A 16,298-nucleotide genomic window follows, 5' to 3' on the forward strand; every position below is an offset into this window, starting at 1 on the left:
TTCTGCCCAGAGATGTATGGCCACCTTCAGGTGAGTAGACAACTACTCAAGAGCCCAGGCGTACCCATGGCATTTATGCTGAATCTCATGCATACAAAATATGCTGGCATCTTTCGACGCAAGCATTGGGTGATGGTATGCGCGGGGTAGCCGAGTTGAGTGTGCTGCCCTCGCTGGTAGAAGTGAGAGATGACCTAGTCACTGAGTACTGAACGAAACTGTCGATTCTGCTGTGACTGGATAATTTTAATTATAGGATTCCAATTTTTATCCAGCTGAAAACTGTGGTCACGATATATAAGATTATGGGCAAGATGTACCGTATTTACTCGAATCTAAGCCGCACTTGAATCTAAGCCGCACCTGCAAAATGAGACTCAAAATAAAGGGGAAAAAAAAAATCCCGAATCTAAGCCGCACCTGAAATTTGAGACTCGAAATTCAAGAGGAGAGAAAAGTTTTAGACCGCACCTCCAAATCGAAACAAAGTTGGTCCATTGTAATAGGATACACAATTTAGGTCGAATGAATGACGATACAGTTACAGTAGTTTGGTTCGAGTGGTAAGCTTAGCAGTTAAGCTTCACCAGGTAGCCACTGCTATGCGTCAGGCGCTCCGTCCATATTTATACAGGTACCCTTCCTTTTTCACGTGCTTCGTCTGGTTTGAATCGATTGCTTATTTTGCTTTGATCTGATAAAGTGCCGTTCTCTTTGTTATAGGTGTTTACGTCACTCAAAGCTGAAAATGCATTACTGTACTGTGTCATGCATTGTTTGTCGCATTCTGATAGTGCGTGTTTACCACCTGTCGCCGCTCGCGGCATGGCTTGCTTTTGTGCGTGCTACCGCCGCTTACAATTAAAAAAAAAAAAAAAAAGAGGAATCGTCTCATTAGCGAAACAATGACAAGAGACTGCTATTTGCTGTTACTTACACTGCTGCTTTCTTTGATAATGATCAAGAACTATATAATAGACTGCGTATTATAGAACATGTTCTGAACGAGAGTTAGGCGAAAATTTTTCTCCGTTTGAAAATCTTTGCGGCCGCTTCTTTAGTACATCAAATTCTGCACAGAAATTAGAGTCATCTTAGATTTAAAAATCTAGTCAGTTGCCGTGCTTCGTTTCTGACTGTATCACTATTAGGCATAAGAATAATACGAATATAAACATGACATGATACGTATATTCTTCCGCGTTTGCCGTTGTCTCAATCTAGTTTCGTAGTTTATTAGGCAGACAGGATTTAAATGAGATAGCAGCAAACACGAAAGAATACATGACAAAATGTTTACATTCGTATTATTCTTATGGTGAAGAGAATACTGCATGTGATTCACATTTCATCAGGTTCCTATTAGCAACCATCTCTTCTCACAGGTAGGAAAAAATTCAGAGCGTAAGAGTTGGCCATATTGACAAACATCCCAAACAGTCTTGCCAGTCGGATTTTCGTAATACATTGAAATTCTGCTACATTCGAAGATGAACAATACGGAATTTGTATTTACTTCGTTGGATAATGTATGAAAATGCAGTGGTCGAAACTCGGGGCGGAGAAAAAAAAGCTCGTCTTCCACCCTTTTTTTTAAATTTATTTACTGACGCAGAGGTTTTGGCACCAGTAATTTATCTTTGTGCCTACAAAGCATGCCTGCGTAGCGCTACATATCTTCGACGGCAGAAGTTAGTTGTGGCGGCATCTACCAACATTTTTCAGAACTTCTGCTTGCTTTGCACTCGATTCTAAGCCGCAGGCGGTTTTTTGGATTACAAAAACTAGAAAAAAAGTGCGGCTTAGATTCGAGTAAATACGGTATTTCCACCAATTCTTTGATTACAGAATCCCAAAAACTGGAAACTAGAGCTAAAAATTCTTGGGCTGCTAATGCTGATTTTAACAGTTGATGTGTTCTGTACAATGCTCCTGGACAATTTGTGTCATCTGGCCTATACATGCAGCACCACAGTCACAGGAAATTTTGTAAACACCCACTTTCTTCAGTTGTTAGTCATTTTTAACAGATCTAACCAGGGCCAAGCTCTTCAATGGTGGACAGAAGATAATCTTGATTTTATTTTTCCTTGGCAATCTGCCTATTTTGGATGACACATTCCTGGCAGGTAGAAGGAATGTATAGTCATCATTTACAGTCACCACTCATGTCCTCAGTGTGTTGTTTCTTGTTATTATAGCTGTGCATGGCCTTCCATATTTGGCATGAAATGTAACCATTCTCTTTAAAAACTTTCTCCAAGATTTCTCATTCTACATGGAGGTTTTCTTCTAATTGAAATCATCCCATCACAGCAGAAATGATAGGGTCATTTGATACTCAATGTTTAAATCACCTCTCACTTCCACGAACATGGGAGGCACACACAACTCAGCTGCCCCACACGTCATAACCCAACACATGTGCCAAAAGGCACCAGCACATTTCGCATGCACAAAATTTGGCATAAATACCACAAATGCAACAGAGCTGTTCAGTAGTTGTCTACTCACCTGATGATGGCCAGACATCCTAAGCAGTGGAAATATCACAGCAGAATGTCAACGGGATCTGACTTAAGGCTCAAGAATTATCAGAAGAAGAAATACGCCCAGAAAATTTTAAAAGTTATATTATTAATACTGCCAACCAAGTTATTCTCTATACTACCATATAAAAACAAATCATCTTTAATGGTGTTACCAAAAATACTGAAAAATTCTTGACCAATTTACTTAAAATTTTTACACGATACTCAAATAATCATTTGGGTAGGCATAGGTTGCATATTTCTTAAATTTATATGGTATACTACCCTTTACCCAACAGCTTCACCCACACACGTGTTCAACACATATATTGGCACACTCCTCCTCTCCCCCATCTCCGTGTCCACCTCATCCACCCCTTATCTCTATATCAACTTCTTTGTAACAACTTCTCCTATCCACGTCCTCTGTCTCTTCATTTACTCCTCTCACTCTCTTTCTTCATCTACTCCATCCCTCTCCCTGACCATACTACCCTGCCACTTTCCTATATCAATATCCTCCTCCCCTCTCTCTGTCACTTCCCCTTCCCTCGTCTCTCAGTCAATCACTCTCTCTGTCACTTCCCCTTCCCTCGCCTCTCAGTCAATCACCTTTCCCCTCTCTCCCTAGCCATGATATTCTCCCTTCTCTCTGTCCATCTCAATCTTCCCCCAAGCATGTCCAACTGCATGCGAGAGCCCTACAAAACAAGTCTATGAAGTGGGCCGAAACTACTCCTACAGCAAATCTGTTGTGCCTGGCAGCCTTTTCAGAGTCTTAGAAATCGTTTTTACCCTATGATGCAAAGCACGTCAATGGTAGTATAATGCAACATGGCTCTGGAGCAGAGCAGCCTACAAGTTGGGTGGGGTGGGGGGTGGAAAATCCCTTTCATCCATGATGTGTAGGCTGCCCACAAAGCAGGTTGATACGGCGAATCAACACTATCTCCAATAACACTCTGTTGTGAAGGGCAGCCTATGTGGCAGGAGCTAAAAAAGTGGTTTTCTCATTTCTCTGCTCTTGTGGGACCAAGGAAGTTTTAAATTCCACTCCCTATGTCTCTCATGAACCCCCCCCCCCCCCCTCACCAATTCCTCTCTTTGCAGATTTTCTTAACCCCCACCTTCTGACCACATCTGCCTCCCTCCTCCCTCTGACAATATCCTTCTCCCCTCTCTCTTTCCATCTCCACCTCCCACTCTTCCTTTCTCTTTTCCACCTGCCCACTACACCTCTATAGTTTCCACCTGCCTCATGCATCTCCTCACATGCCTCATGCATCTCCCTCTCACCTCCCCTCTGTCCATTTCCTTTTCTTCCTCTCTCTGTCCAACTCCCCAGTCCCTCCCCCCTTATCACGTGTATCAATCTGTCTCCAGCCACACTCATCAGCATGTAGAGCCCCTTGCAATACACTTCAGTAACGCAGATCAATATAACTACGACAATGTGATGCAGGGGTGGCTACAGGTCAGGGGCTTGAAAATCATTTGTTTGTCCCTGACTTACATGCTGCTACATCATGCACATCAATAAAGCAGCCCAATACTACTACAACAGAAAACTGACACATAAGCTGCCCTGTAATGCAGGCCAATTTGGCATGCCGATACTATTCCCACATGACATGCCTGTCATGCACAGCAGTCTATACAACAGGGACTAAAAAAAATTGCCCATATTTCCGCTTCTGTTAGATCTAGGAGGCTATAAACAAACACAGTGCCAACAGACAAATTGTTTCTCTCATACATATTCTTTCTTCTTAAATATAATTGTAGTCAACAATTATATACACAACAATGTGCTGTTTTGTTTCCTTCCTCTGTGTTGGTTTTACGGAAAACAGGAAATCAGGATTTCATTCACACAAATAATAAACAAGACTCAAGTTTAGAGAGAGGGGAAATGAGGAGAAGGATAGAGGTGACAGATGGGGGAGGAGGAGAGGGACAGAAAGAGGGGAAGAGGAGAGGGGAAAAAGAGAGCGGATGATTTTAGGATTTTATCCAATTTTCACATTTATTTAGCAATTACGAAGCATTGCCGAGTTCGCTAGTACATAATCCGAACAATGAGGACTCCAACACATTTCCCTGCATCACACGTGAAGTTATTTTCACGTCCGTTGATGAATCTCCATGCAAGATAACACACTACATGCTCCCTATCATGAAATCCCCAATCAAGTCATAAATTTTGTTTCAGACACCATATAACTGTACTTTTTTAATAACCGTTTGTGTGGTGCTGAGCCATGAGCTTTTCAGAAGTCGATTGCTTTGATCCATGGCTTTCAGGGTGTCATGTGTGGAAACTGCAAGTTGGGATTCACATGATCAATGTCATCAGAATCCATATTGGCTGCTGTGGAGGGAGGTCACTTACTTCAAGATACCTCATTAAGTTTGAGCTCACATATGTTTTAGGATTCCACTGAGCAAAATTTTTTGTTCAAGCAGTCGATGGTATGTTATGGTTAAAACGGGAGATAACTCAGCTGTAAATTCAGCACATAATCTGACACAGACTCCATTGGGCTCATGAGCCTTGTTTAATTTTAATGATTTTAGCCACTTCTCAGTTCCACTTACATTCATAACTATATAATTAACATATTAACTAATCAAAACATGTTTTTAGCCTCGTTTCACAAACTTTATTATTACTGCACAACCTAGCTTTTGGGTTAATAAGCCTATTTTCTAGTACGTATCATCTAGTACATATCATCTTTGCGGCTGTGCGAGAAGTAAACTAGGATGGTACTTCCATATCTTCTCAGTAAAGGAATGTTTCAAAACAGAATTCAGCATTTCTACATGGTTCTGTCCAGAAAGTAAATGTTCTGAGTTTCTCTCTGAAATTTTTTTTCTTTGGGTCTTACATGCCGAGTAGAAACTTTCCTTTCCATAATATTGTCACATTCCATCCTGGACTTTCCATTATTTGAAATGTTAATGTCATCATTACACCAGAAAGATATGCATCTGATGAATGATAAATGTAACACATTGTCCAACACAGTACCAAATTTCATTAACTTGTTCCACCATGACGCAAACACACTCCTCTCTTTCTCTCACAGATGTAATATTCACATTAATCTAGCATTTCTTATGAAGAACTCAAAAGTCTGTAGAGCTGCCACTTTTAGTATTGACAAATAATGTGTTTTCAGTACACAAGATTTTAACTAAGAACTATTTGTTGTTTATTAGTGAGCATTATGTTTGATTATGAATCACAAAGATTTATTTATTTGCGCAGGACAGGAATATCAGAGATTAACTTGGGTTGCAACCTTCAGTCATCCATCCAAATATGGAACATGAAAACAACACTTTAGTAAAAAATGGCAGAAACTTTCCAATATGCAGTACTACCACTTGTTAATTCTTCTGCCTCATGTTAGGAAAAACATCAGTTAATGGTGTTCAAATAAAATATTTATATTGTGTTCTCTGAGCACTACATATTACAAGGCAGGTTGTTATGATGCAGATCCAGACAGAAAAGACAAATACATACACTCAAACACAACAAACTGTCATTTATAAGACAGTATCTAGCAGAGACAAGATAAGACATAGGAAAAGCTAGCTTTCACAACTACTGATTCTTTCATTTGCAAGAACAGGAGGAGGTCAGGAAATTAATGTATGTCACAATAAAGCAGAGAACTTGTAAGAGGATAAGCACAGAACAAACTGGAAAAATAACCAGAGATGAAAACAATAACAGTCTAAAGTAAAAGATGTGTAATGTGGAGAACAAGCAGTTTAGAATAGGAAAAACTAAATGTGATGATGTAGAATATACAGAAAATGGGAAGGAAAAATAAATAAGTAAATCTAAGACTAAGGCAAATGTGACAGGACAGTGGGGTTAGTAAAAAGCATGTTAAACATCAACAGGGCTGAGTAATATAAGGGTTGACAAGAATTAAGGACATGCCTCACAGCAAGTTCTGAAGCACTGGTATTATTAAAAAATTCCATAACACTTGCTCAGCACCCCCAAGGCTTAATTCAATAGCCACATTGGAAAGCTGCTCCAAAGACAAAGAGGGCCACAACACAAATTTACACAATTCCAAACAGTTGTACACAAACAAAACTGGAATGAATCCAAACAGAGCATACAGAAAGCCATGTGTGAAGCACACAATTTTGAAAGTAAAATTCTATCTACCAACCTAACAGAAAAGAAGTTTTGGTCTCCTATCAAATCAGCAAACAAATTAATCCTCATCCATATTATCACTCAATGACCATACTAGTACCAAAATGAGAATGACATAGGGAAGGCCAAAATACTAAATGTTATATTCCAAAGTTGCTTCACTGGGGACAACCATTCTGCAGTTCATCTTTTCAATTGTTGAATGAACACCAAAATGATATTTTGAAATAAATGATCAAAATATAGAAAATCCACTAACAACTCTTATTATAGGAAAGGTGACTTGAAGGGATACCTACACACAGTATGCAGAAGAACATGCATCTCTTCTAGCAGCTGCTTTCAAGAATGAAAAACTTTGATCCAAAATCACAGATGAAGAACATTTTAATAGCACTTTGACATCAACACACAAAGAAATTTAAGTCTAACAATTAGATAGAAATGATCGTGAAGTAAGACTAGCTGACTTGCAGCAACAAGAAGCAGCTTAAAAAAATAAAACTGCTGACAGTCTATTTCTAAAATAAATAATAAATACACCGGCAACACCCATCACAAACACTTTTAAAGTTATGGATGACTTTAAACATATACGTATAGTGAAAAGGGAAATTGCTGTGGTTTCAGTTGCCTGAGGCTGCAGTCGTGTGTGTGTGTGTGTGTGTGTGTGTGTGTGTGTGTGTGTGTGTGTGTGTGTGTGTGGAGGGGGGGGGGGGTTGTCTATTGTTGACAAAAGCCTTAATGGCCAAAAGCTTTATTTGTGACACGTTGCCCCCCCCCCCTCCCAGCCGCCAAGCTGTGACTCAGCACCTCTGCTATATGGTGAGTAGCAAATTTCCTTTTCATAGCATTGTTACATTCCATCCTGGATTTTCCATTGTTTCATACATATAGTGAACTTGGACATGCAGAAAATGTTAAACACTGGCTTTTAAATTCTGTATACATGCTTACTAGTGATATATCAGTGTACAAACAAAGTGAAACATTCAAGTTACCACAAATGATAGGTCAAGAGATAAGACACACATTTTTCGAAATGACGTGATCATGTTTTACCATACTATTATCCAAAACCAATGATTTATTTATCGAGTGTGATTCCAATATCAGTTGCTTAAATGAAAATATCAGCAGATCACAATTAAACCCACTTGATGCAGTTGTTTAATGTCACTGGGGTAGTTAACTTCCCCATTACAATGTCAGACAACTGCAGGAACCTTATTGTCAATATATGACTGACAGTGAAATCCTGAACGAACCGTCATGATGTGCAACTACTTACAGTCAATAATATTAGCCTATGTGATAAAGTAAAACCAGTGTTTACATCTCTTTGGTTAGTTCATAACTATATCTTACAAACCTTTAGCCTTCACCTGCAAATAGATTTAGTGGGGTCTGATATACTGGCTGTCTTTCCTAAGAGTCTAAGGGTTTTGGTAGATATTAACAACTTTGTTTGTGCATTGTGTTGATCGAACCAATCCAAACAAATATCGCTCATATAATGTTTCATATGACACCCTGTATCAACAGAAAATGGTTTGTTTTATTTTCCAAACAAAACATGTTTCAACATAATATTTAAAATGCCTAATCTGTACACAGCACTTCAAATCTAGTGTAGTGTATATCTGCTTTCATGGAATGTATTAATACTAACAACAAAGCACAATACCTACACAGCTTATTCTGACCAGTCTTATAACGCAGTTGATAACAACTATAAATGGAAAAGGATCTGTTAGTATTTGTTCATCCTGTCTTCCTTATCCAATTAACTATATCTTGTGTGCTGGCCCACACTACATTATCTGTTACTGCTGTGCAGCAGTGCTACTTAGTCACTCTAGGAGTGCTGGTTATTCTTTATGTAATATTGTTTCTGACAATTATTATTGACAAATTGAACATTGCAAAAGACTAATTTGGGATTGCTCTATTGAATATAAACAAAAGTCTTCAAAGAAGAACGAGAAACATAGTTATTTGTAATGAAAAAAATGTAGGATATTGTATGAAACCTGTGATGAACAGTAAATGTTTGGACTGACATGCTCAATACACTGCAAAACCAAACTGCAAATATATACTGTTATGGCACAGAATAAACACTGGACTACTCTTGGGAGAGACACACGGTGTATGGAAAGAAATTTTATTGAGAAATTTAACCCATTCTATAAAGAGTTTGTGTAATTGCCTGAAGTTGTATCCCAAGGCTACCACCAGCATTCAGCAATCAAAATTAAAAAACAGGGTAAAAAAATTAACAGAACTTACTGTGGAACAGTTAGTATTACACATATCACTATGGATATTCAATGATCATGCAAAAAAGAAGCTCTACAGATTTTACTGCACTATCCTAAAAAGGGCAATTGAAATTAGAAATATACGTATGTTGTAAATGAAATAGACAACTCCAACAATGGAGCAAAAAACACTTGGAAGGATACAAAAATGGAGAGAGCGGAAAGTATAGTGTGGATCTGATGTACAACTAAGTCACTGTGACAGTATAATAAAAAGCAATAGTTATTTTTATAACTGAAGAGAGGGCAGTGACCAGCCTTCTGCAGAAAGTTATCAGCAACAAAGTCAGTCAGTAAATGAAACAACAAGTTTACTGTTACCTGTTACCGTTTTATTTTATTTTTTCCATGACGCGTTTCGAAGGTTTAAACCTCCATCATCGGGTGGATTTACATTAGTTAGTATTACATATGTGTGTATGTTGTGTTACGATTTTGGAGGAACTTGTGGCACTGCCTAGTGGGGAAACAAGACACTATTTCAGAATATGGTTTTGGAAAACTTTTGACAAAAAATAAACTGATATCTAATGGTAAACTTTAGTAAGTAAACTAGAGTACCTCCAGTGGTCACAGGTTCCTTTTTCTGTCGTAACACTTCACATGCATACTGCCATATTTGTAAACAAATATGGCGTCTGGAATCAGCTGGGTGCAAGGTTCGTACAGCAGAAGAGAAGACATAATCGCAAAGTGCAAAGAATATAGATAGTAACAACATTATTACAGAATAATCGTTTAAACCATTTGGGGGTGTTTGTTTTGAGGTGTCGAATATATGTGTGTGTACTTCAGGTGGTATATAAATCCAATTTTGAAAGGTTAAAACAGCTAAACATTCGTACTCGTTTATGTAATCAGGTGAAATGTTAAAATGGCTTAAACTTCATACTTGCTAATAACAATTAGGTGAAATGTTACAGGCTTGAATTACAATGATCATATTGGCTACAGTAGTAAAATCATAAATAGATGACACTCTTTGAAGGAAGAGAGAGAGAGAGGGAGAGAGAGGAAGGAGTGATTATGTGAGAGCAAACATTTACATGGCAAGGAGTCTTAAGATTACATGCTGCATATATTAGCTGCCTAAAGGTTGGGGTAATACACTGGTTAGTGTTATAAAATATGCAGATAGATATACATTTGTGCCAGTAGTTGATGTACCTACAGTTTTAAGCTGACAAGGGGTACAAGCTGCTGGTGTGATGAATTATCTGTGAATGAGGTCAATCTCTTGTACTCTTGGCGGCTGTCAATAACAGACATCAGTTTGAAATTTATCGGAAGCCTACCACAACACATACCACAATCCACAACTCCTCTTGCACCCCGCAGCACACAAAATGGCAGCATACCAGTACACGATTAATAGAGCTATCCAACTACCACTTTCAGAAGATAAATGTGATAAAGAAATTGAAATAATAAAACATACAGCTATTGAAAATGGCTATAACAGCTCCATAGTAGACACTCTAAAACACTCAATAATGGCAAAGCAATCACAACACAAAAAACAAAAAGAAAATAACATCTTCCATACAATCCCCTTTCTGGGTAACATTTCATACCAGATTGCCAATGTCTTCAAATGGAAAGGCATAAGCATATCCTTTACAACAGACAACAAGATTGGACAGAAGTTACCCCACAACATTGGCACAAGAGACCCACTTCATCACACAGGTGTGTACAAAATTGAATGTCTGGACTGTGACTGCTTCTACATTGGCCAGACAGGCAGATCATTTGAGATTAGGTTCAAGGAACACATGGCAGCACTAAAAAACAAAAAATACCACACATCAGCAATAGCTACCCACCTACATGAAACAAAACACCATGTTAACAACACAAGTATTAGCATCCTACACATCCAACCAAAAGGCAGAAAACTAGACATCCTTGAAACACTCCAAATATACACACACCAAATGAAACAACCAGAATCCATCTTAAATGACAAAAATGACAATATTTACAATAGTATCATCTCTGTTTTCAGCAACTGCCGACACTCTTAAAAATACACACACACACACACACACACACACACACACACACACACACACACACACACACGTGTACACATGCTAATATTTACCATAAATATTGACAGCCGCCAAGAGTACAAGAGATTGACCTCATTCACAGATAATTCATCACATCAACAGCTTGTACCCCTTGTCAGCTTAAAACTGTAGGTACATCAACTACTGGCACAAATGTATATCTATCTGCATATTTTATAACATTAACCAGTGTATTACCCCAACCTTTAGGCAGCTAATATATGCAACATGTAATCTTAAGACTCCTTGCCATGTAAATGTTTGCTCACACATAATCACTCCTTCCTCTCTCTCTCTCTCTCTCTCTCTCTCTCTCTCTCTCTCTCTCTCTCTCTTCCTTCAAAGAGTGTCATCTATTTATGATTTTACTACTGTAGCCAATATGATCATTGTAATTCAAGCCTGTAACATTTCACCTAATTGTTATTAGCAAGTATGAAGTTTAAGCCATTTTAACATTTCACCTGATTGCATAAACGAGTACGAATGTTTAGCTGTTTTAACCTTTCAAAATTGGATTTATATACCACCTGAAGTACACACACATATATTCGACACCTCAAAACAAACACCCCCAAATGGTTTAAACAATTATTCTGTAATAATGTTGTTACTATCTATATTCTTTGCACTTTGCAATTATGTCTTCTCTGCTGCTGTACGAACCTTGCACCCAGCTGATTCCAGACGCCATATTTGTTTACAAATATGGCAGTATGCATGTGAAGTGTTATGACAGAAAAAGGAACCTGTGACCACTGGAGGTACTCTAGTTTACTTATTAAAGTTTACCATTAGATATCAGTTTATTTTTTGTCAAAAGTTTTCCAAAACCATATTCTGAAATAGTGTCTTGTTTCCCCACTAGGCAGTGCCACAAGTTCCTCCAAAATCATAACACAACATACACACATATGTAATGCTAACTAATGTAAATCCACCCGATGATGGAGGTTTAAACCTTCGAAACGCGCCGTGGAAAAAATAAAATAAAACGGTGACTGGTAACAGTAAACTTGTTGTTTCATTTAATGTCAGTAACAGTCACGGTAAAGCCTAACCTAAAAATGTTTGCATTTAAAGTAAAAATCAGTCAGATGAATAACTCCAATCACAAATGGTGAAATCAAAAAGACAAGAGAGATTAAAACAAAAAGTTCTTTTGGGGTTGGCAGACTTTCTAGGATACTGTTACTATACGAGCAGCCCTGTGACATGATTCCTATCTCTACACTGAGGTATTGTCCTGAAGAGATGTTTGTGTGAAACTTCATTTCAACAAGGATGACAGAAATGATGTATCAAATTACTACCCAGTCTCTGTGTTATCAAATTTTTCAGGGTCCTAGAGAAACTGTGTTCAATGGATTTGCTGATTACCTGAACATCCACAACATTCTCAGTAAATGTCGTTTTGGTTACCAACAAGGTCTATCAATAGATTATGCTATTTTTATTTTCACTGACCAAATTGTGAAATCTCTTAAACAGTAAATGGTAGCAGCTGGAGAACAATGCAACATAGAAAAGACTTTTGACTGTGAAGGTCATAAAATGTATTCCCACCAGTTACTGTGAATCCTAACAAGAGCCTGCCAAATTTAAATTTCTAAATTAATTTTGTAAGAATTTTATTATTTTAAATTTAGCAAAAGAATAAAAAGAAGAAGAACATGGAAAAGAAGGAGAAACAGACTTATTCCACATCCTAGCAAATCTACTGCTACTGGGATCAGTGGAACTGTTAACAAAATAAAATAAAATATGCAATAAAATACAATAAACTATCATTCTCTTTTAAACTAGGTTAAAATTCACATAAGAGCTATTTTTATGTCACACAGTATGAAACAGGAACATTACTGTCCATACTTTCTATACTTACACTTGTATAAATGTATGGGTATTCATATTTTTTAAGATTCCACACAGTTGCGAGGTGGCAGAGGTTTCTTGACAAGAATCCGTTTCTATATTCGGCAGTATTTGCCAGAAGAATGTCACGCACATTATTAAATTTGGCCGGTTTTGAATAATTTTGCTGAAACATTAAATAAAATTTGTACAACTTAAAAACATAGCTGTAAATAAAAATTACATGTGAGTAGTCATTTATTAACAAATAAGATATTTTTTTCATATTCATTCAGTCCATATGAATGGACTGTGTGTGAGCCAAATGAAACGTAGGCACAGGTATAACAGCATACAACAATAAATTCAAGTGCACATCATTTATACTTCATGTATATAATTCTGTTGTTCTATCAACTTTTATCCACACACACAGGATTTACTTTGTTCACTGAAATTGCCATCAATGACCTGGAGACAGTAACTTTTGACACACCCTTCAATGAATCAGATCTCTCTCCCTCTCTCTCTCTCTCTCTCTCTTCTCTCTCTCTCTCTCTCTCTCTCTCACACACACACACACACACACAAACCACAGCCAACAATAAATTTGCAGTTTGACTTTTTCCATGACCTCACCAAGGCCTCCTGTTAGTACCTCAAACAATTTTACCATGGACACCGCAATCTTACAGTATCAACTGTTTACCTCTTAATCATTTGAGAGTTACCCCCACAACAAAAAACAATAAATCACATTAATACTCACTGCAAAGAGGAAACAGTGAGTCACACACAGGCATAACAAGAAGACTATACATTTGAGCTTTCGACCAAAGCACCTTCTTTTAATGTAGAAAACATACACAGATTCACACAAGTATAAACTCTCACATCTATGACCACTGTCTCTGGCCTCTGAGGCTGGACTGAGCAACTGCGCCTGGTGGGAGAAGCAATCTGCGTGGAAGGGGTCAGGAGGACACTTTGGTAGGGAGGGGAGGGATAACAGGGTAGATGTGGGTTATGATAAAATGCGTAAGTGCTACTTGTGGGAGCATACATGAACCTGGTAGGGCAGCTAGTTTGGAGGTTACACATGGATGAGGGAGGGGAGGGGAGGGGGTACGAAAGAAGTAAATAGACTGTGGGGGCCATGGTGGAGTAGAAGGCTGTGTAGTGCTGGAGTGGGAACAGTGAAGGGGATAGGTGGGTGAAGGATGGTGACTAATGAAAGTTAAGGCAAGGGAGCTTCCGGGGACATAGGATATATTGCAGGGACAGTTCTCACCTGCACAGTCCAGAAAACCTGCTGTTGTTAGGTCCAGCTGTCTCTTGGCCACAGCTATCCAACCACATCCCCAACACAGCCTCTTCCTTACTACCATCATCCACAGATTGCTTCTCCCACCAGGTGCCGTGGCTCCCAATCTGGCCTCAGTTGCCAGGGACAATGTCGTTCATGTGTGTGAAGTGTGTGTGTGTGTGTGTGTGTGTGTGTGTGTGTGTGTGTGTGTGTGTGTGTTTTCTACTTCAGAAGTAGCCTTTGCCTGAAAGTTCAAATGTATAGCAGTCTTTGCCTTGTGCCAGTCTGCAACTCACCGCCACCTCTATACTGGGTGTATCATAATTAGTGGCATAAATGCATACAGTTGAAAGTACACAATATTAGAAGCAAAAAAGTCTCACTAAACATAGGGTTGAAAATGCATACCGTAAAAGCAATGGGCAATTTTTCATCTTCGATACTGCAAAGAAAATCTCTTCTACTGAAAGCTCTTTGCTTTCCACATTTTGGGAAGTAGTAGTATGGACCAAAACAAGAAAAAATGTGCAGTAAACATTTGCTCTAAAATGCATACCTTAAGAGCTATGAGCACGTGCTTGTCTTCGGTACTTGGAAACACAACTCTTCTAGAGAACAGTTGCTCATAACTTTTACTGTATGCATTTTAGAGCAAATGTTTATTCGACGTTTCTCTTGATTTGGTCCACACTACTACTTCCCAAAATGTTGAAAGCAAAGAGCTTGCAGTAGAAGAGATTTGCTTAATAGTATCGAAGATGAAAAATTGCTCGTAGCTCTTAAAGTATGCATTTTCGACCCTATGTTTACTGAGACTTTTTTGCTTCTAGTACCGTGCACTTTCAACTGTATGCGTTTACGCCATTAATTATGATACACCCTGTATAATGAGTAGCAATCTGTCACTTTCATATTGTTATTCCAACCTGGACTTTCCAATATTTTGTGTGCAATGCAGTATATTACTATAACATATTCTGGAGGGGAGAGGGCGACTGGGGGGTGGGGGGGGGGGGGGGCGGCACTAGAATATTGTGTTAAGTCAACAAATGAACAACGCAACCAGGCCTCTTCAAGAATAAAAGGGAGTTTCCCAATGTTGTGAGTGCCCCCCACCCCCAGCTTACTGGAGACCCAGAAGTTTAAAGCACTAGGTTTAAAACATTGATTGCAAAGAAGAATCTGAAGAGAAGCATGATGTTCTCTAACAGCCTAGTAGAGTTTACGTTCAGTCTCACTTTCCTTCAAGAAGAATGAAGCTGTAATTACAAAAGTTAAAAAGTTTTGTTACATATTTTGTTTGCTTTGATCTACTGTTCTGGGAATTGCCCAAGCTTGCTACAAATAACACCAACAAATGCATATTTACATTTACTAACAGTGTAACCAGATCAACAACCGATGATTTACTACATCACTCTCTGTATCCTTGAATACTTTCCCTCATGACAAGACTACTACTATGAGTCAAGGTGTGCTAGGGGAATATATATGAAGTTCAATGATCAAGACCTTGTATTAGAGTCACACCTCATATGCAAAATGAAAAATCTTATGTGAGTGAAGATCTGTCTCAATATTAAATGCAATTCCACTACATAAAAAAGAGATTTTGTTTATCACTGCAATTATGGTTAACAACAGAATAAAAATTAATAGCAACCACAACCTATTTTACTTTGAAATTAAATTGTTGTTTAGCACTTATCAATACATCTGAATCATGTTTTTTGTGCATTTATGTGATACAAATATATATTCTATTCCATTTACTTTTATTTTATTGAAAATAATGCATAATTTTAATCTACTGTTATTTAAAGAAATTTCCCTTTCTACGCTTTTGTTGCAAACTGTTGCATCCTACTGCATCAATTAGGACCGTTAAAAACTGAAGACACCATACACCATAATTCAACGAAAGCCAAGAGCTTAAAAAATATGGAACATTAAAAGGATCAACAGCAGGAAATGGATTGGATTTTTTAGAATATTGAGAAATATTTGCCTAGCTGTCAC

At 38.1% G+C, this 16,298-nt stretch overlaps 1 protein-coding gene and 1 long non-coding RNA gene across 6 annotated transcripts in view; one reads left to right on the forward strand and one right to left on the reverse strand.

Moving 5' to 3' along the window:
- The window catches only part of LOC126177135 (glycerol-3-phosphate acyltransferase 1, mitochondrial), a 406,498-nt gene that overhangs the window by 118,669 nt on the left and 271,531 nt on the right, over nucleotides 1–16,298 (reverse strand). For all 5 annotated transcript variants that reach the window (XM_049924403.1, XM_049924404.1, XM_049924402.1 and 2 more), the window contains one exon: nucleotides 13,005–13,160. In XM_049924403.1, coding sequence (XP_049780360.1) covers nucleotides 13,005–13,160 — 156 coding nt within the window. The remainder of the gene's footprint in view (nucleotides 1–13,004; nucleotides 13,161–16,298) is intronic.
- LOC126177137 (uncharacterized) overlaps nucleotides 1–16,298 on the forward strand; it is a 92,695-nt gene that overhangs the window by 48,988 nt on the left and 27,409 nt on the right. The gene's annotated exons all lie outside the window — the stretch shown is intronic.

This window comes from Schistocerca cancellata, chromosome 3, assembly GCF_023864275.1.
Source record: "Schistocerca cancellata isolate TAMUIC-IGC-003103 chromosome 3, iqSchCanc2.1, whole genome shotgun sequence".
NCBI lineage: Eukaryota > Metazoa > Arthropoda > Insecta > Orthoptera > Acrididae > Schistocerca > Schistocerca cancellata.